General features: G+C 37.4%; 1 protein-coding gene across 1 annotated transcript in view; it reads right to left on the bottom strand.

The window, feature by feature from the left end:
* LOC148305029 (uncharacterized) overlaps window positions 1-22695 on the bottom strand; it is a 31128-nt gene extending 8433 nt beyond the window's left edge. The window contains exons 1-10 of the mRNA XM_088267350.1: window positions 22449-22695; window positions 10845-10977; window positions 8550-8624; window positions 7326-7439; window positions 6313-6462; window positions 5190-5276; window positions 4323-4512; window positions 3075-3176; window positions 1943-2018; window positions 631-1853 (exon numbers count right to left, since the gene is read on the bottom strand). Coding sequence (XP_088123476.1) covers window positions 631-1853; window positions 1943-2018; window positions 3075-3176; window positions 4323-4512; window positions 5190-5276; window positions 6313-6462; window positions 7326-7439; window positions 8550-8624; window positions 10845-10877 — 2050 coding nt within the window. The 5' untranslated portion in view covers window positions 10878-10977; window positions 22449-22695. The remainder of the gene's footprint in view (window positions 1-630; window positions 1854-1942; window positions 2019-3074; window positions 3177-4322; window positions 4513-5189; window positions 5277-6312; window positions 6463-7325; window positions 7440-8549; window positions 8625-10844; window positions 10978-22448) is intronic.

The raw sequence follows: 22695 nt of genomic DNA, 5'->3' as shown, positions 1-22695 counted from the left end.
AATCGAACCCGGGGCCTCCAGCATGGTAGCTAAACACGCTAAACATTACACCACGGAGGCGGATTTATTTTATTTTTAGAGCCGACTAAATTGTATTTCATTATTAAAAAGGCATAAAAATAAAATTTGTAACAATTGTCCAGTTTTGTTACGGCATTTTCAAACTAATGTGAAGATCAAATCGACGTGCCCTACGTAAAGTGCTCTAACTACATTTTTGTCAATTTTGAGATATTTGGTGTATGTAATCCAACTGACATTTATCTACATATATAAACAAACAAAAAAATATATAAAATAAATTACACCTAGTTTTCAGGCGTATAAGTCGCTATCTACATCAAATTTTCGAAATAAATTTAACTCCTAAAACGTTAACTACTTAATTTTGACAAAGAATAAAGTTGTAAAACGATTTTATCGTGTTTTGAAATGTATAATAAGTACTAGTTTAGAATTTCAGATAAAACCGTTATTTAATAAATAAAAATGCATTGAAAAAACCTTCTAAGCTCTCTCCTGTAATGTAGGCGATTTGCAGATAGAGTACTTTACGTAGGGGCCGTCGAAATGGTCTGAGAGTCATTTTATTGTCACAAGATTAAAAGTTTAAGATTTGTGTAAACTCACCCAATTCCTGCAATTCGTTCATCATCCCGAACTTCCTCTGCAGCGCGAGCTTGTGCTGCCTCTCGATGTACGCCAGCGAGGGCACCTCCGGCGGCAGCACGGGCCCCGTGCTGTTGCCCTTCATCTGTTGGTTCCGGCGGAAGTCATTCAGGAAGCGGTCCATGCTATCTTCGCCCACGTAGCGGCCCTCCGAGCCCGCGGCGTCCAGCCCGCAGTCCTGCGACCGCGCGCCCTGCATCTGGAGCTCCGCAAAGCCGAAGTTCTGGGGTATCGTGCCGTCCATCCGCATGCCAAACGGCGGAAGAATGTTGGAATTCTGATGAAAGTTTACGGCGCTCTGGTCCTGCGGTTCTAACATATTGCTGAGGTATAGTTTGTGTTGATCCATCATGCTGTGGTTCTGTCTGGCGAGGAGTTCGTTCTGTCTCATCTGAAGCTCGTTCTGTCTCTCTCTCATGAGTGAGTCCCGCAGCAGCTGTCGATTGATTTGATGATCGTTCATGTACATTTGTTCCATACTCTCCGGGGTGAATTCCGAAACTAGATTGTTCTTCATCGCGTGCTGCAAGATGTGTTGGTGCACGTGCCTTCCGAACAGCGCGTCGGCATCGTGCTCCGCCAGCAGGTCGTGGTTGTCGTCTTCCAGCAGATGGTTATCCAGCAGATAATCCAGTAGGCTGTGCCTGTCGTCCGTGTCGGATTCCGGCGCTTCGAGTTCCGCGCTCGCTTTGGGCGCCGGATTACTACTAAATACCTTTTCTTTTATTTCCGGATCCTCTTGTTTCTTTTTTTCTAAACTTTCCGCGGCGCTACTATTGGCTAATTGTTTCTTACGCGGGCTCTTAATATTTTCACTATTTGAATGATTATTAGAACTATTTGAATTGTGTGAATTATTAGTGTTGTTGTGATGCTGGTTCTTTTCCTTTTTGCTGGCCTTTTTGCTTTCCTTGGCGCCTTTGGACCTGGAGTTGTTGTTTTCCGAGTTGGTGTCCTTGTTTTCCTTGTTGTTTTTGTTCTGTTTGGTCTGCTTGGCGGTCGGTTGGGGCGCCGGCGCGGGCTGCGGCGACGGGGTGGAGTCCTCGGGGGGCGGGGACAGGCTGGGCCACGCCTCCTTGCCCCCGGAGCTCACGTTGCTCATGCTGCCGCTGCCGCTGCTGCTGCTGCTGGTGGAGGAGGACGAGGAGCTCAGCATCACGCCGCCGCCGCCCGCCACGCCCTCGCTGGGAACAAGAAGGACACTGTATACTGCACCGACGCTACGTACATACACCCGCCGCTACTCAACCGCAAGTGTTGGATGTTAACTTACCCAGAATTGGATATGTTGATACTAGAAGATGTGACCACAGTGGTTGGTATAAAAGTACTACCTCCATTTGCCCCATCTAAACAGAAAACAGAAAAATATATCAGCAACTAAAGAAATCTTAACCGCTTCATGCTTTTGAACGAGTCACGCATTAAGTAGACGTATCAATGTATGTAGTACATGCTTGCTAACTTTTTACTTTTTCATCTTTTTTATGTTTTTAAGTTTTTAATAGTATTTAAATTTTTTTTTAAATTATTCCATTTTTGTTTTCTGATAGTCAAGTATTTTCAATTTTTTGTATTTCATACTAACACTTTAATTCTAGTTCTTATAATATCTATTATATTCTTGCCAGTGTCCTTTACTATGACCTAAATTATATTGTATACCCACACACAGGCCATGCCTTTGTGGGATCTTTTTTTGTACTTATATTTTATTCATATTTTTCTGTATTTGAATTTATGTTTGTATAATGCAAAAGAATTTAAAAATAAAGAAAAATAAGGTTTAGCATTCATTTATTTTCATATTATTTTTTGACATCTCATCAAAGATGAAGAAGAATATGGACGTCTGGGCATTTACGGGGCTGACGACCGTCATAGGCTGGTTTAAGTGATCACTTTACACACGTGTAACATTCACCAATTCTACCCATTACTGACAACCACACTACTCAAATTCTTGGAAGTTCTATTATATATGAACCAATTTAGAAACCTTGTTCTTGAATCACTAGAACTTCACTAGAGACATCTATTGGTGAGATGTAAAGAAGCTTTTTACTAAGCAGAAACTCTTATATTAGTATGCGAGGTCCAAATCCTGGATTTCAATCACACACATGAGAAACGCCAGAAAATACCATTTTCATTTTTATTATTTAAGCTTATAATTTGAACAGATAATTTATTTACAACATTTTGAGTGAATAATACACACTCAAAATGTTGTAAATTCATTTATATATTCTGCGGTGGAGACCACGAGACACGAAGAGAGCTGACTTGGGACCTCCAGCCCAGTAGGAGAACCGCTACAATCGCGCCCAATGCGCCATCAGATGAGGATAAGGGTTGGACATGGGTTGGATGAGAGTTAGTTTGGAGCCAGAAAATGAACTCACTGCTATTTGTTTGAGCCAGTAACTGGTTATGCAGTTTCCGCTCGTACATCTGGTGCAGTCCCTGGTGCATCTCCTCCTTTGTGAAGGAAGCCTTTGAGTCCCCTGCAAACACAACACAACCATTATCACCAGATACTATTGTGTTAAAAAAAATATATACAACGGCGAAGATCCGTAAATTCAAAATTCAAACGACCGAATTTCGTAAAAACAAAAAATTTTCAATTATCGGTAGCTAATCACAACGGTTATTTTTTCGTACTAAAAAAGTATATTTCTTGCAAAGGTATTTCACCACAGAAGCTCTAAAGCTTAGCAAAAAACAAATAAGGATCCTAACCAGGACCTTGACAGGACACTGCAGACTGAGGAAACACATAACAAAAATCTCACTTCATGACTCCCCAGTATGCAGACTTTGTATGGAGGATAGCGAAACGCCAATCCACATTCTTTACAATTGTGACGCACTCGCTCACAAACGAAGTCACATCCTTGGAGGACCTCTACTGGACTCCGAGAAGGTGATGCTCCTACCACCAAGACAGGTTGTGAGTTACATGACTCATGTAGGTCTTGACAGTGAGCTGTAATACAGAGGGAGGTCACAATGGACATAATATGGTCGCAGTGACATATAGGATGCAAGATCCCTTGACCTCAGAAAAAAAGGTATTTATACAAAAAAAAATAAAAAATAAAAAATGTGCATGAATAATGGGTAACTGTTACTTTTTCTACAGCATTTTGAGTGTGTCCAAATACTTGTTCACAAATCTGGATTTTCTGCACTTAAGGAGTTATTTTTATATTTGTTTTTGACATCTCAACATAGGTAAAGAATAATATGGAAGTCTGGGTATTTACAGGGCTTATGACCTGGGCTTATAACCAGCCATGACAGCTGATAAGCCCTTAAAAACACCCAGACATCCATATTCTTCCTCGTCTATGTTGAGATGTCAAAATGTAAATGCATAAATATATTTTGGATTGCCAAATATGAAACATTTGAGAATTATCGAGAATTTTATATGAAGAGTGTCGAAGAGACTGATGCAATGAGCTTGTACTGCACGTGGACTTAGCGAGATTACGCACCCATATCGCATAGATACGACATAGCAAGGTTATGCACTCTTCTCATGTAGATACACTTGGCATGGTTACACACCCATCTTGTGTAGATACAACTTAGCAAGGTTACGCACCCATCTTGTGTAGATACAACTTAGCAAGGTTACGCACCCATCTCGTGTAGATACATGCAGTCGGGTTTGGGGCACGGCTGGTTCCGCATGAAGTTGGCGCAGTACTTGGTGGTGCCGAGGCTGCCTTTGAGCACCCGGCCGTCTATGCTGACGTTGTTCACGTTCTGGATGGCGCGCAGGGCGTCTGCACTGCTCACGTACGTCACGTACGCGCTCGCAGACGGACCCTGTGTCAAAAATCACACCATCTTAAAAATGCACCAAATCCAAAAAAAAAATCTAATTATATAATGGTCAGCACGCTCGGCTACCATACTGGAGGTCTTGGGTTCGATTCCCAGGGGGAGGGGGTCAAATAAATATAAGTGATTTTTTCACTCCAATATTTATTCAATATTACTCTGGACTGGTACCCGAAGCTAAGTGCTGATCACCTTTCTTTCATATGTTAACGATCGAGATAAAACTGCGTTTATATGATGCAGTGCCCTATGCACCATTGGGTGCAGATAAGGGTCAGAAGAAGAAGGAATCATTGGCCCATATTTTTTTAAGATGATGCTGGCCAGAATGTTACGGTCAATGGAGAGCACTACAGAACCACGGTTACTGACTTCGTCGTACCTCAGTTGAATGGCATTGAAGACAGAGCTGTGGTTTCAACAAGATGGCGCAACATGCCATACGGCAGGTGCCAACATCAATTTACTGTGGGAAATTTGAATTTTATTTTGTACACCTTAAAAAAAAAAACACCCTATAGTTCTAGTTATAAAGAATTGTAATGTGAACAAAAGCAGTGAATTACGCCTTTAATTTAAAGAGAATAATCTAATTAAGAATCTCAATATGCTAATGGGTGAATAAAAAGAAGGCTGGTCGCATAAAGGGGCAAAGTATTTACCTGCGTCCCCGCATATGCCGTACTGTGATTGATGACCACTTTGTGTATCTTGCCATATTTTCCAAAGTACTCCTGCCTTTTAAGGATCTGAAAAATTAAAAAATACATGACACTGGCGATAATCACAATGAGCGACACAGGTGACTTTATAATATATTTTTTTGTGGGTTTAACACATCAATTCGACTCACTGACACTTATAGCTACATAAAAATATTTCCAAATCCTAAAGGAGAATGACCGGAGCATTTCGTCGTAACATAACGTCATTACATCGCTCGCGGCGAGCATCACCAAGCATCCGAAACAATGGATGGATCACTCGGCTCGGTTTACTGACTGCCTGAATGCTCGCATCGTAACGTGTTACGTTACGACGAAATGCTCCTTAACAACTTTAAGGAGCATATCTGACAAGAGTCTAAGAGATAGAATAAGGAACACCGGGATAAGAGAAATATGCGAGATCAAAAATATCGTGGGGAAGGCAATGTAGAAAACAATATTAAGCGTGTGTGAGGAGAATAGAGCCATCCAGACTCCCCCACATTGCACTGCACGGCCAATTTGTATGTTCCCGATAGTTACCTGCGACAGCGTCGGCATTGATTGTTTCACATTCCTATAAACAGGACCAATAAACAAATTGAATTGAATTGAAGTCAGGCGCGGTGGCGTAGTTGGGTAGATGCTCGACTGCAAATCTGGAATCACGGGTTCGATTCCCGCCAAGTGCAAAATGAAATCAAGGAAGATTAATTTTCAATTGGTCTGGGTAGCCGCCTCCGTAGTGTAATGGTCAGCATGCTCGGCTGACGTCAAATAAATATAAGTGATTTTTCACTCTAATATTTAATCAATACTACCCTGGACTGGTACCTGAAGCGGAGGGCTGATCACCTTGCCTTCATGCAATTAACGATCAAGTTAAAACTGCGTCACTACGATGCAGTGCCCTATGCACCATTGAGTGCGGATAAGGGTTAAATTTTTTTTTTTAAAAAGGTCTGGGTTTTAGTAATGCATTTTTCACATTTACCTTCCCTATCCTTACTATCCTACCTGAAGACAAGCCTTTAATAGAGGCTTTGCGATCAGATATTGTGATTAGAATAATACTGACCTCCGGGTCAGCTAGGCGCACGGGCAGCCCCACCACGAAGACGAGGTTCTTCTGCACCACGCGCACGCTGCTCAGCTGGCGGCGGCTCTCCTGGCTCTTGTTGCGGCGCTGCTGCTCCCGCGCCCGCTTCTCTGTCTTCAGCGCGGCCACCTGCGACCGACCCACATCATCAATTACAACCGAGCTGATTCTTCAACTAACAGACATAGGGCGTTTGTGCACCACACGGAATTTTATCGTCCCGCACGTCAGTTAGCGTTTTAAAACAATGTTTTGAATATTGAAAGCATTAACTTTGTGGATCATATTGATTTATTATTTTGAGAAATAAAAATACTTTGTGTTTTGATCCACTCACATTTTTATTAACCAACTAGTTTCGCCAACAAACTGTTGCCCTCTTCAGAGTTTGACTCAAATTCATAAATTAAATTAAATTATGTCATAAATTAAACCCTGAACAGGTTGTTGCCGAAACTAGTTGGTTAATAAAATGTGAGTGGATCAAAATACAAAAGTCTTTTTATTTCTCAAAATAATATATTTTAAAACGATGATTAGCTTGGATTGGCTTGTGCTTTTGTCCATCTTTCTTGGGATCGGTGCTCTTGATTGGTGCATGAACATGTTGCGCGTAAATTCTATCACGCTAAACTGTCGTAGTCGCTTTCATGTTTCAAAACCGGACTGCCGGACTGTAAAATTACGGATAGTGCACAAACGCCCATAGTCTACCATGCCAGGCAGTCGACATATGGAAATAACAAACATTATAAAAAGCCAAACGCAGGATCAAAATTAAATGTACTTTTTTTATTTTATTTTAAAGGTGTCTCAACTTGATATGAAACCTGTATCATTCTTCCCTTTATTATGAAAGAAGATGGAAGTCTGAGCTAATTTGTAGGTGATGTTTCGAAATGGAATAAATGATAAATCAATTAAATACAAAAATAAATGGCAATAAAAGTTTTGTGATCCAAAGTTGTAGAAAAAAAAAGCGGGAATGTTACCTGTTCCTGGGACAGGGGAGTGAAGTCAGCGGGGTTCTCCGGGTAGGGCTTCCGGCACGCGGGGCACAGCCCGCTTTCCCCTTCCCGGATGCGGTTCCAACAGAATCGACAGATCTGAAATACCGTTCCAATTAGTCCTGCGCTTATTGTAGCAGTGAAAATGCATATGAATACGAGTATGCGTATGAGTGAAAGATGAGATGAGAGTATGAGTTTGCGTATGAGTGAAAATCACTTGTATTTTTTTTTTTACCCTCCCGGGAATCTAACCTGAGACCTCCAGCACGGTAGCCAAACGCGCTAACATCACTATGGAAGGAGACAAATCATAGCATTATCTTAAATATAAGGAAGAAGTATAATGTCATCCATGCTTGCATGAATCATTATAGACAAAGAACTTTGATCATTATGCGATAATGTTGAACAACCCGCTTCTATTATCCACACAGTCATTAAATAAGGAAACCAGGTATAAAAGAGCTATTCATAAATGGATAATGAAGGGGGTAGATCTGATATAGATTGCAACACTCGGCCGCGTCTTATTCAATCGGATGTCATAAACAACTTTCCAAACTATAAACTTACCAAAAACAATAATGCAATAAAAGCACATGAAAAAATATAACAAACAGATTTAGAGTGTTAGTGGTTATTAACCTGTCCAGGAGTATGGCCATACATGTGCGGCCGATACAAAACATGATTTATACCAAAACATGTTTAAAAAATCATTTACGGCAAAATTATCGAAGATTCGATAAATCATGTTAACTAGTGTAAATAAAAAAAACATTTTAAATATAAAATAAAATATGTTGCTTATAGCGTCGACTATGATGTAAAATTATAAAAACCTGACTCCCCAGATACAGCTTTGTCTGCAGAAACTCAGGACAACCCGGACAGGTTAAAAAGTGTTATTTTACTCAATTTTACTCAGTTACAACTCAATTTTAGGTAGTTTGCCAAAATAAAAACAACAAAAAATGTCTTCTAAAACAACTTCTTTTCATACAATTTCACTCAAATTCAGTATTATAAAATGTGCCCTCGGCACAGGAAAGCCCAGTGAGGACACATTATTGTCAATTTAAAATTGTAAGTATGCATATAATGAAAAATAAAAATGTCAGTCTCATGATATCAGTGCAACATTTACAGCAAAATGTTTTTTTTTGTTTTGTTGGAAAATATTTTAAATAATAAAAAGATGGTTACCTGATAGCCGCAAGTGCAGGGGTAGAAGTGCAAATCATCCACTTCCAATGGTTCCATGCACAGCGGACATTCCGACTGAAAAATAATATTAAATTTATAACCCTTTTAGTGCTGAGATTTTTTCCTTAGATGTACATTAAAATTACTGAAGACGTTTGCAAAAATAATCCCTTTTTTTTTTTTTAAAGAAATAACCCGCAAAGCTTCTATTTTAGATGCTTGTCTGCAGGTAGGATAGTAAGGATAGGGAAGGTAAATGTGAAAAAAACATTGCAAACACCCAGACCAATTGAAAATAAATCTTTCTTGAATTCATTTTGCAATTGGCGGGAACCGAACCCGCGACGCAAGTTTCGCGGTCGAGCGTCTACCTAACTACGCCACGGCGCCTGTGCACGTAGGTGTGTACGAAATCAATAATATTTTTTTCAAACATTGACCTATTATAGTATTTCCTTCTGGTATTGATGGAGAACATATTGAACTACTCAAATAAAATTTTACTGTAATTAGCATTTTATAATAAACATTTGACATATATTTTAAAATAAATGCAATATGAGAAAAAACAGAATAATTTTCGTTCACAAGAATGTGTCAAGGTCACCGATTGGTGAACATTCTAATTTCATCATCACTATCACTACTTCGAGTAAAACAAACATTTTTGTGTGATGTTTGACAATTGCTTTCAACATCACTATCGGATGAATCAGACATTAAAAGGACGAAAACAATACATTTTTACAAAAAAAGTATTTCTATTTTTCACAAAAAATTAGCTAAAGTAATATACTTAATCTTTAGAAACGCACACGCTGCAACAAATCGCCCAGCTCGACCGCCAAAATACACTAGCGTCATCGCCGGCATATTGCCGGGCTGCGCTTTTGGCAAAGTATACCAGTTCATCAGTTCTTTAAACCCCTATCTGCACCCCAATGGTGCATAGGGCACTGCATGTTAACGATCAAGATAAACACAGTGTTATCTTGATCGGTAACACATGAAGGAAAGGTGATCAGCCCTCCGCTTCAGGTACCAGTCCAGGGTAATATTGAAGTGAAAAAATCACTTTATATTTATTATCACACCCCCCCTGGGAATCGAACACGGGACCTAGAGAGCGGTAGCCAAACACGCTAACCATTACACCACGGAGGCAGACCAAAATATCGATAAATAAATCTCGACCAATTAAAATATTTGATTTCTTTAAAAAAGTTAAATAAACACATTTAAAATTTCACAATACATATTTGTTTTGTTTGAAAATAATACCCTACAGATTCTCTGTACTGTAATCCAAACGCTCCAGTAGTCCGAAAAGAGTAAATTTTCGGCATTGTAATTGAGAAGAGGTCCCGCTGTGTTTGTCAACCCTTACTGGTTCAATGTCGAATCTCATTCGATTTTTTCCTCTTAGGTCCCATGTCGGATGTTATTCGACATTTTTCTTCTTCATTAGTATTATTTATTTAAATTCCAAGCTTACATTTTTGTCACTAGTATCTATTAAGGTGGAGACTGACCGGAGCATTTCGTCGTAACGTAACACGTTACGATGCGAGCATTCAGGCAGTCAGTACAGCGAGCTGAGCGCTCCATCCATAGTTTCGGATACTCGGTGATGCTCGCCGTGAGCGATGTTACGACGTTATGTTACAACGAAATGCTCCGGTCAGTCTCCACCTTTACAACAGTATGTGGAGCAGAGGACAAAAGATTTTTTTCCAGTTGGAATTTCCAATTGGAAAAAAAAATCTTAAAAAAACCTAAATTGGTTTAGGTCTACCTAAACTGGACAAAAATATCGAAATCTTTTAGTACACAACCATGATACACGATTTACACACAATGAAGGTTTGACAGTCCTTAGAATTAACAATAAATATGGGAGTCGAACACTGCAATATATATCGTTCCGAACATTTTTAATTTGTTGCCGACGGATGTTAGAGGTCAAAATAAAATATGGAACAAAGGCAAAATAAAGGAATGGGTAAATGATCAAGAGTTAATTTTATGAAAGTTGTAAAATGTTTATATTCTTAATATTTTTCTCTTTTTTTGTGTCTATATTAGGTTAAAATAGTTAAAAACAATAAAAAAATTATTAAAAAAGAACTCACCGACAAGACACACAAGGTGGCTTGGTGTCTCTTCAAAAAAAAAAAGTTCTAAATATGTATAAATTGTGTTTTCAATAAATGTATACAAATAAAAAATTTTAAAATAACCTAGATTTTTTTTTTAATTTTGGGGGACCGGAAAGGGTTAAATGCAAAAAATCACCTGTTCATCTCCACTTTGATTCATCACTGACATAACACACAACAGCCTGCTGTGGGAAGTCGCAGTGCGCTCCTGAAGGAAGATACCTCCGGCTGAGAAGGCGAGATGTGGCACCAAAGGGCGGATCCAACACCTTCAAATTAAACACACAAAAAATTCAAATCAAAGCAAGAGATTCCGGAAACATTGATAACCATTAGAAGCAGTATTATTAAGTAAGCTTATTATATACACCAAGGGTTGCCAACGCGCGGCCCGAGGGCCGCATGCGGCCCGCCGGGTGTCTACTTGCGGCCCGCGGAGCAAATCACACATTTTTCCTTTAGTGTACACAAAACCACCAAAAAAACATTCCATCGTGCGTAGTTTGTATCATATTCCATATATGGGAGTATTTCACTATCCCAACAATTTCAAGACCCATAATGGCGTCCCATAAAGTAGTATAGACGTCGGACTAAAGAAAGAAAGAGTAACAGAAGAACTGAGAAGTTTTTAAGACAAATGGACTATTCTTTTTCTTTGAATTTAAAACAAAGCCAACATGCCTGATATGCAATGATTCCATTTCTATCTTGAAAAAGTATAATATTAAACGGCATTACGAGGCTAAACATGCAAATAAGTTTGAAAAGTACCTAGTAAGAATAAAGTAAATAGTAAACATGTTTTTATAATGCCACCTATGATATACACCTGAGGACGAGGAGAATAGAACCCAACAGTTTACAAAGTACGGCTCGGAATGGCAGGAGCCATTCAATAAAATGCGCAATGTCTGGGACTCACTGCTTTACTCCATAAAAACCAAGTGTTGTCTCTTTAACGACTGCATCCTAACAATGTTGCTGTACGGGTGAGTCGTGGCACCTCACCAAAGCTCAAAGCAAGTTTTGAAAATAGGTGCCTGAGGCGAATACTGGGTATAAAGTGGTATGACTTGGTCAGGAATGACGATGTGAGGAGAAGAATTCAACAGCCCCTCATACTGGAAGTCCTGAAGAGGAGAAGGTGGACATGGTTAGGACACGTCCTTAGAATGCAACCTGAGTGCATCAACCCCTCGTGTCTCTTCTTCCAACCCTGAGGATTCCGGCGCCCCGGAGGCCGCTGACGACTATTCACCGAATATACTCAGCGGAGCTTCGAGACGCCGGACTGACTTGGGAGGAAGCCAAGGAGATGGCGCGTGACAGAGTGACTTGGAAACATCTCGTGTTGGCCATAAGCTCCACCTAGGGAGCGAACGTGGAAAGAAGAAGAAGAGTAGAAGTTTACAAAAACGATATGTTGGGATGGAGCCGGGAAGAAGAAAAAGAATTTAAATAGTATACTACATATATAACTATATTATAATTATTCTTCACTTTTCTCAACCTAGACCTTCCATCACAACTGTTAGCATAACAAGAGTATACTAACAGTTGACATATTTAAAATTAAAAAAAGTTAATTACATAAACACACATGTATTGACACTATTATTTGAGAGATTCCAATGGTAGATAATAATTAGAGTGATAAGAACGTAATTGGCAATGACCCACAAATTAAAAACACTATTAAACTGGGCGCATTTTAATTATGACTGTTTCTTATTTGTTTTTAATTTAACCCCTTTGATGTTTTTTATTAATGAGATTTTATTTGGAAAAATGGTTGGATTTATTTTTTATTTCAGATAATGAAATATATTCTATTACAAGGTATTAAAATAATGATATTTTCCTTTTTTTATGTTTTCATCAAATGTTTAAGAGAATTTTCAATTACTTTTAAAACTGATCTTAGGTACACAAAGGTTTTCCATATCTAGCGTTTCATTTACAAATAAATTGATTCCACTAAATATGTAGATATATATTTGCTCAAATTAAATTTTGTACCAATATTTCTCAGTGTCTTAGTGGTGTCTAATTTAGAAAATATGACAAGACAAATAAATGAGCTATATGACCAATCTTGATTGATATAAGATATTCAATCCATTGTGTCTATTGTATTGTATATATTGTCATGTTTTTAGGGATCAACCTTATTCATTTATTATGAACTATACACATCAATTATCATTTTTTTAACCCTGATCCACACCCCAATGGTGCATAGGGCACTGCATCATATATTATTTTTAGGACATATTAACTAAATATGCTATAAATCTTTGTACATAATAGGCAAAGAAATTTTCTAAAGTAACTAATAAATATCAAAATAATAAAAAATTTAAATATTTTCGGTGGAACTGTCTAATTTGTCTAGACCATGGTGATTTGCTACATGCAAAGCTACCATAACAGTGATTCACAGTATTTTTAAAATAAAAATGATAAGAAACTGATCAAAATAACAACAAAAATATTCAATAAGACATTGGACCATCTAACACAATATTGGGCAGCATAAAACAATAGTTCACGCGTCGTATCACTATCAGTAAGTATAGATTAAAAACAAAACAAAATTATGTATATTGACACAGAGTTGATTGATATACCTGGAGAATGTCCGTTTATATATTCATATATCATAAAAACACGTAAATAAAAGCATTATCTCAACCAAATGAGAGCACACTTCTGAATTGTGGCATTCATAGTTATCAGGGGTCAGTTTTACTTCCCGTTTCTATGTGAAGATATATCATCATCATACACCGGCTTCATATAGCCACTATTGGTTATGTCCCATGTTATATTCATAAGTGAAATCAATATTGATTGTTGTAGACTGATAAAAATAAATGAAAAGATTAAGGCCCTACATACGTTAAATGGCAACGTAACATTCTTTAAACCCAGGTAACATTTGACGTAATTGAATTATTTCTTAGAATAAAAAAATTAAAATACTAAAACGGTTTGAAACTTAGATACTTTGTGAATTTTAAACAGCCGTGAAATTGGTAGCATTGACATTGAGTGATTGGGAATAAGAATATGTCCATGGAAGCCAAGCTAGCGGTTCACAACGGCGTGCTAGTACCGACACTAATGTATGGAAGCGAAACATGGAACTGGCAAAGGAAGGATGAAAGCAGAGTGAACGCTGTTGAAATGCGCTCCCTCAGACGAATGTGTGGAAAATCATTGTGTGACAGAATTAAAAATGACGATATAAGAAAGGAATGTAAGGCTGAACGAGGAATAATTGAAAAGATTAGGAAGAGCTCTTTGCGGTGGTATGGACATGTGGAGCGAATGGATAGCGAGAGAATGACTAAGAAAATATATGTGGCGAATGTGAGAGGGAAAACAGAACGTGGACGACCGAAAAAGACTTGGCACGATCAGATCAATCAGAACCTAAAATCTGGCGGTGTCAAAAGTCTGCGTAATCGGAGGGCATGTATGACTAGATGTATGGATGTGAAGGAGGCGAGGAGTGTATGTCAGGACAGAAGAGTGTGGCGTTCTATCCTCTCTGCCTACGGAGTGATGGTAGTAGTAGCTGACAGACTCCCAATGATTAATAATTATCAATAAATATGGAAGTACATCAAATGCAATGATAAGAATATTAAGAAACAAACATGAATAGGCACACTCACATCATATCTCTCGAAATTCTGATAAAAAACTACGCATAAATGTAAACAGAAGAGTGTTTAATATATTTTTCTATCAATTCAACTAAACGAAAATATCCAATCAATCGATGTTCCAATACACTATTGAATAATAATAATTTTGGATAAAATATGTAGCACCATTTTTGTAAAATACTACCTCAAGGGTGCTTAGCTGTGATATTATTGTACGAGATAGATTGTTTATTCTTGGGCAAAACAATCGTCAATTGGAGCGGATGAGGATCACGGATCGTCTTTCGACTCTTTGTTCTCCAGTTCTTTGGTCACACTGCTTGTAGACCATCAGACAACCTGGAGAGGCTTGTCATAACCTTTGGCCTAGGTTGGAGAGCTAGAGGTAGATCTCCAACCTGATGGACCGACCAGGTGAAAGAGATCACAGGCCTATCCGTTGCGGGAACTCTAAAGGCTGCTCAATGCAGGAAACAATGGGAGAGTGTTGTCCGAGGTTCCAGAGAAAGCCAGTAGAGGGTTAATTCAATTCAATTCAATTCAATTTATTTATTTCAATTAATATATACATTACAAAGTATAAAAAATTGAAATCGTATACATTAAAATAAAATATATGCAAGAACTAATGCTAAAGATGTAGAAGAATCCCGCTTCAGAAAACATCTTCAGACGCATGGAACAGATCAATATCCAATGAGATATTGTTCAACATAGCGGTAGCTCTTCCTACAGGCATAACCATCGGCAGGTTGATCCTGTGTATAGGAATGTGAAACAATGTATGCCGACGCTGTCTTAGGTAACTATCGGGAACATACAGAACAATGTTCCGGATAATTTCAGGATTATCAATCATACCGAGTCACGATCACGGGTCACGATCCTCAGCAATGAGGGAAATGACTTGAGAAGAAGTCAAAGCTTTGCTTTCCTATGGGTACAACATGGGATTGTGGCCGTTTACACTATACCATCCATGACACCACGTTGATGTACCGCAATAACTATTGGGCGACATCGGGTTGGTGTCACACGTAAAACTATCGAAACGCTGGTGACACTATCTTTAATATATTATAGTATCCTTGAAATTTTCCGAAAATCCGAACAGGATTGAGAAATTGTGTGAGCTGATGATGAGATGAATTGACGTTTTATGTTCTCCCAAAAAACCTGGAAAATACACCGGTGACAAACCTAATGATCTGAACCAGTCCTACCAGCATTAAGCAAAAGAATCCCGATTAGATGGCATAGACAAAGAATTGGTAATCCGAGCATTTTATCGCTCATCTATGTCGCTTTCGTATTCCATTAATCATTATAAAGTTATATTTACAAACAAAGCAGGTTAAAAAAAATAATTCTTATAAACTGATAAAAAGCTATAATTACATGCGTCTTACGACTAATCATATCAGAGTTTCAATTCAACATTGTCGTACATTAAACTGTAATAAAAATATGATTAAAAATACATTTTACAAGAACATGTAGTTAATATGTTTTATAGTAAAAAATAGAGTTTTCTTCGTCTAGATTTAACTATTGTTTGCGAGAAACGCTTAAAAGTGTCTTTTACATACTGTTGGTATAGAACGGGAGACGCTTGTGAGTGTTATATTTGCCAACTTTTGGTAGAGAGTGTGAGATGCCAAAAAACATTGTTCAGATCGGAATTGGGTTTGCGGTTTCTTGTGATTAGTTCACTGAGGATCGGGCGGCAGACTGTCCAAGTATAATTAGGATCGGGGTTGATGAAAAAACCGCCCGACAACAATGTGTTAATATTCTATGGTTTCGATAAGAAACTTACTATGTACGCTAAATAATGCACAGATTTTCTGCAACGATATGTAGAGAAGAGAGAATGTCATTGCTTTATCTTTACATATAGACCAATCTATATCTTCGTACATAAACCCCAATCACATTGACTCCACACATCCATTTTTATGAATTTGATAATCTGACTATGAATAGAATAGAAAGTAAAATGAAAATATACCAAACATCTGTTTGACCAATAGCCACTTATGGAATTGAGGCAAGAGCAGGATACTTGGATACTTCCAGAACAAAATCTCGACTTCGAACCTCCGAGATGAAGACTCTCCGATCCATAACCGGAAACACATTGCGAGACCGAGTAAGAAATACCGACATCCGGAGCATGTGTAAGACGGAGGATATCGTGAGGTGGGGACGACAACGAAGGCGATACTGGAAGGAACATATAAACGGAATGTCAGAAGACAGACTTCCACGTATCGCCTTCCAAGGCAACCCTGAAGGACGCAGACCCCCAGGCAGAACTCCGAAAAGATGGAAAGACAGCTGCGAGTCAACATCCCAAGAGCGACATGCGGAGGCACAAACAGATCCCTAGGTTCTACAAAAAGAAGAAGAAACTATGTCGTATCTCTGTCAGCTTTAGCTCGTGGATCCCAAAAATCTGCATCATAATTCCATGTAACCATTCATTCAAAACATCCATATTTCTAAACTTATGAATCAGTTGTACATTGCTTTATTACACATCCATTCAAGAGGTCATGATTCATCTTTTGACAGCTCTTTTCGATACATCAAAATTGGTATAGGAATGGTATCATATTCGCTACAAATAATTTGAGTACTCTATTCACTCATTCTTAGCCTTAACCTTCCTTTGTGAGGTAAGATCCTGTATGCATGAGTAACAGTCTCACATTTACAACAACTCGCTTAACAAGCATTGTTTAAATTCATTTGCCGCTTTCAGGCTGTTACCGCTGTTAAATTTTATTTTATTTTGAATATAATATCGTACAAAACTTGTGTACGACGACCCATCATGAAATATGGGATCGAAAGCAGAGCAGACACCGTAGTCACAAAAAACGCGCCAAGAGTGTCAGAAATGAAGACTCTAAGGAACATATCTGGTAAGAGTCTACGAGACAGAATAAGGAACACCAAGATAAGGGAAATATGCAAGACGGAAGATGTCGTTAGGTGTGTTTTTTACATTTTTCTCTTTTTTTTTACATTGGACGACTATATTCCGAGGCTTAGGATAGAAACTGTTGAAATCTTGTGTGACGCAAGGTTGACGGATACAGCAGAAGAGATCGATATTGATGAAGAGGACCCGCAGCCTGTACCTTCATTTTCAGAAGCGTGCACACTTTTTGAAAGATTGAAAACTTTCTGCTACGCACATTTAATAACTGATGCCGAAATAATATTATTGGCAAAGCTGAAAATATACTGTTGACTTACGGAAATAAAACAGTAAAAAAAAAACAAATGTCGATCACAGATTATTTACAATGCAATAAACTTTGATATTTTTTTGGTTCTGTTCAGCTTTGAATTATTTTTAAATAAATACATTTATTTACATCTAAAACTTGAATTCTTCTTAGAATTTCAACCTATCAAAGGTTTTGCAGATGGGGGTGGGACGGTATCTTTACTCGATTTTATCTCCTTGTGTATTGACTTCTTAATCCCGCATTCATAGATTATTTCAATAGAATTTAACTACGAATGAAAAATAAATAAATATAGAAATCTGTTAACAGTGTCTAAAATATGTTTACATACGCCAACAAAAAAAATAGGTCTCTTTAAAAACGATAGATAGAGGATTCACTGTAATACCAAGTCACTGTAATACCAAAATTCTAGCATACTTTCACCATCGGTTCATTCCTTATACACGTATCAAGCTCATCTTTTCAATCTTCGGCATTTCATTAATATTGATCGTTCACTATCAAAACACATGTGGGAATATTTTAATCTCCATTACACAATATCAATGATAAATCATAAATACTCGCTCATCCGTATAAACACTTCTACACAATATATACCCGATAAATTACCATAAGCAGCCGTATCAATTTGGGCTAGCCACATCTAGAGACCGGTAGTCACGAAGTAGTATTTTTTTATGTGGTATAACACTTATTTTTTACCACTTGTGTATTATATTTTAACAACTAGTTTCGGAAGCTGCAGATGCTTCCATCTACGGGTTTGAATATAAACTGAGTTTATATACAAACCAGATGGAAACTAACCGTAACAATAAAATACTCAAGTGGTGAAAAAAAGCCTCCGTAGTGTATTGGTCAGCATGCCGGCTACCGTACTCGAGGTCTCGGGTTCGATTCCCAGGGTGCGGTCAAATAAATATAAGTGATTTTTCACTCTAATATTTAATCAATATTACCCTGGACTGGTACCTGAAGCGGAGGGCTGATCGCCTTTCCTTCGTGTGTTAGCGATTAAGAAAACACTGCGGTTAATAATAAAAATTTGGGTAACTTATATAGCGCCATTTTTGTAAAATACTACCTCAAGGGCTCAAGGGTTTATATGATGAAGTGCCCTATGCACCATTAGGTGCGGATGAGAGTTTAAAGAAGAAGGTAAAAACCAAGGGTTTTAATTTATAATTTCATTCGGGAAGAAATTTACTACGACTGTCGGCGCCATTTAAAATATTATATTAATTTCTTCTGAGAATAATTCTAACAGATGAGTTTGAAAGGTAAAAAAATCAATAATATTTGCTTCGTATAGCGCTCGGACATCGGTATATGTACAATCTATCATTGTTTGTGTACATTCATTACAGAACACTTGCGACAGCTGTGCATGTCAAACAAAGTGTTGTCGAGAAATTGTAGTTGCTGCAAACTAAAAAGCAATGCGAAGACGATTTAATAAAATAATAATAAAATAAAAAAATTGTATTAAGATGTATTTCGGCTCAACACAGGCCATGCCTAAAGAGCCGTAATACATATAGTAATAAAAATGTATGTATCTATGAAATAAATAAATAAATATAAATAAATAAAAAAATATCCTATTCCATCAAATGAATGATGATGAAACTTTAAAAAATGGCATTTTAATCCTGGACATTCAATCAAAATCACTTTTGAGTGATGAGACAAAACATTATGTAAAATAATGTGTTATAAATATCGCATTGCGTTAAAACGAAGCTTAAATATTACATGAAAAAATATATAACTCAATTCGTCATAATGTTGCATCTTCTGGCGTTTACTATAAAATTATGATCAAATAAAAAATTACTATACCAGGAAAATAACCAAAATAGAGGATATCATGGATTGCGTGGCAAAACTCAATTGGCAATGGGCAGGATATATTGCAAGACAGGACCCCACAAGATGGACCCCAAAATTTTTACGATGGAGACCTTCGGAGAACAAAAGATGTGTCGGAAGACCTCAAAAGAGATGGTCCGACGACATAGTTGCTGTGGGGGGTAGAAACTGGCTGCAAGCAGCAACCGACCGGAGGAAATGGAAAAAAGAGAAAGAAGCCTATATCCAGCAGTGGAGGACAGAGGGCTCATGAAGAAGGCAACCCAAAAATTCTGGTGTTTTTTTTCTTGTTTTTATTTATTACATTTTATATATATATATATTTATTTATATATTACAACTTTATACAGACAATAATATAACCAATTGTGTTTACTTGTCCGCCTCCGTAGTGTAATGGTCAGCACGCTCGGCTACCGTACTGGAGGTCCCGAGTTCGATTCCCTGGGGGGGTCAAATAAATAAGTGATATTTCACTGTAATATTTATTCAAAATTACCCTGGACTGGTACCTGAAGCGGAGGGGTGATCACCTTTCCTCATATGTTAACGATTAAGATAGCACCGCATTTATATGATGCGGTGCCCTATGCGCCATCGGGTGCATATAAGGGTTTTTTAAAAATTATTATAGTGTATAAAACACATGCAATATGTCCTGTATACAATGATTCATTCAATAAATTAATTGAATATCACCCCAGACTGGTAATTCAAGCATGTACACGTTGCCTTCGTGTAATTAACAATCAAGATAATGCGATGCTGTACCCTATGCATCATCGGATGCAGATTAAGGGTTAGAAGAAAAGTAGACAGGGAAATTTTAAAACATGCGGTTAATATTAAATTTATTAAATATGTTCCCATAAGAATTAGTAAAAGGTGGAAATGTATCCGCTAAAACAATACAAAGTGTCGGGTTATGGTCCCGTGGTTAGTGTTACGGACTCTTGAGTCAGAGTTTCCCGGTTCGAACCCACTCTACCACAATTTGATACCTATTTCTAATAATGAGCCGCTTAGGCTCACAGAAATAGTATGAAATTTAAGTATTTGCGTAAATAATAAAAACACAAATATTTATCTTTTTACTAAAAGTAAATAAATGTGTGTTTAATATAGCCGTCGATAATGAACAATGGAGTAATTTAGAAAAAATATCAAACATCATTTTTTTATTAATATTTCATAACAAGCGTGTAATTAATTTGATATTATTTTTTGACATCTCATCAAAGATGAAGAAGAATATGGAAGTCTGGGCATTTACGGGGCTTACGACCGTCATAGGCTGGTTTAAGTGATCACTTTACACACGTGTAACATTCACCAATTCTACCCATTATTGACAACCACACTACTCAAATTCTTGGAAGTTCTATATATATGAACCAATTTAGAAACCTTGTTCATGAATCACTAGAACTTCACTAGAGACATCCATTGGTGAGATGTAAAGAAGCTTTTTATTAAGCAGAAACTCTTATATTATCTGGTCAAATTATAAGCTTAATAATAAAAATGAAAATGGTATTTTCTGGCGTTTCTCATGTGTGTGATTATAATCCAGGATTCGGATCTCACATACTAATATAAGAGTTTCTGCTTAATAAAAAGCTTCTTTACATCTCACCAATGGATGTCTCTAGTGAAGTTCTAGTAATTCATGAACAAGGTTTCTAAATTGGTTCATATATATAGAACTTCCAAGAATTTGAGTAGTGTGGTTGTCAATAACGGGTAGAATTGGTGAATGTTACACGTGTGTAAAGTGATCACTTAAACCAGCCTATGACGGTCGTAAGCCCCGTAAATGCCCAGACTTCCATATTCTTCTTCATCTTTGATGAGATGTCAAAAAATAATATGAAAATAACTCCTGTAATTGGAGATAATCCAGATTTTGTAAACAAGTATTTGGACACACTCAAAATGTTGTAATTAATTTGAAATGTTAATTTGCAATTCAGAAGAAATTTACTTCTTATCAACAACAAAAATGGATTTCAAAAAATATGATATTCCGATGCAATAATAATAATATGAGGTTTTGTGCAAATCAATAAACCGATTCAAATATAAGAGACAAATATTTTTTTACCTTAATCATATTAAAAATCAACTTTGGGCGATGTATCGGAATTTTGTTGCAATATTTCGCACACAAAAACAACAAATGCGCAACGTTAGTGAAAGTAAACATAGAATTCACCACACATACACCCGACATCTTTGGTAAAAATTACACAAATGTCAATTGAACTTGTGCAATTTTGCGTAAATATTAAAAATATATTTGATTTAATGTTTTTTAGAGCCAGTCGTCAATACAAGATAGCGAGTGTTATTGGAGGAAACAAAGATACATTTGACAAAAGTGACCATTTATTTCGAGAGGAATTTATTATTTATATTTCTACGGAACAAACTATATTTTACTAAAAATGGTAGTTATCTTGTATAAACAGCATGCTGGAAGTGAGCAAATTGGGAAATTATTAAAGTATGCGTCAAAAAATATTTTCCATGTAACGGATAAAAGGCAATGACTCAACTTTGACAAGTGCGAATTTTGACATTTTAACAGTATAACAAAAAGAGTTTTATCGGTACGCCTTGTTGGGAAAACGAATTTATTTATAAAACAGGAGGACCACGGACGACAGGACCCGCGGAATCCGCGCTGACAGATCTTTAGCTATATTACCATATTTGTCACCTTATTCGTTACGGAACCATTAGCATCGAAGGATATGTGGCAAAAATGTCGCGACTCGGCGGTGAAGAGAGAGATCTGTCCGAGCTAAAAATACTCGATCGTGTGCAATGAGTGCCCCATTAGGCGTTTTTACCAAGCGGAGCCCTAGATGGATTGCCCACCTATTTTTATAGCGAAATATTGAAATCGATGTTTACCTTACGTCTCCAATCAGTGTAATCTTTCCTATCGCAGAATCGAGACTGCTATCGTTTCCGGCGGTGTAGTTGGCGATTGATCCTCTGAAAAAGGACCAAAAATCCAAGCGCACTAATTAATTTAGTTTATTTCTCAAAACTTAATTATTACGACGGCTCCCAGGTAATTTTCTGCGAGATACTATACATTTGTTTCATGTACGATGGCCTATTCTTTTACAAGTTCAGTTCGTGTAATTCCATAGAC

The sequence above is a fragment of the Brachycentrus maculatus genome, unplaced genomic scaffold (assembly GCF_059751285.1).
Source record: "Brachycentrus maculatus isolate JH-2025_06_01 unplaced genomic scaffold, ASM5975128v1 h1tg000293l, whole genome shotgun sequence".
NCBI classification, from domain to species: Eukaryota; Metazoa; Arthropoda; class Insecta; order Trichoptera; family Brachycentridae; genus Brachycentrus; species Brachycentrus maculatus.
This window is presented reverse-complemented; position numbering and strand designations above follow the sequence as displayed.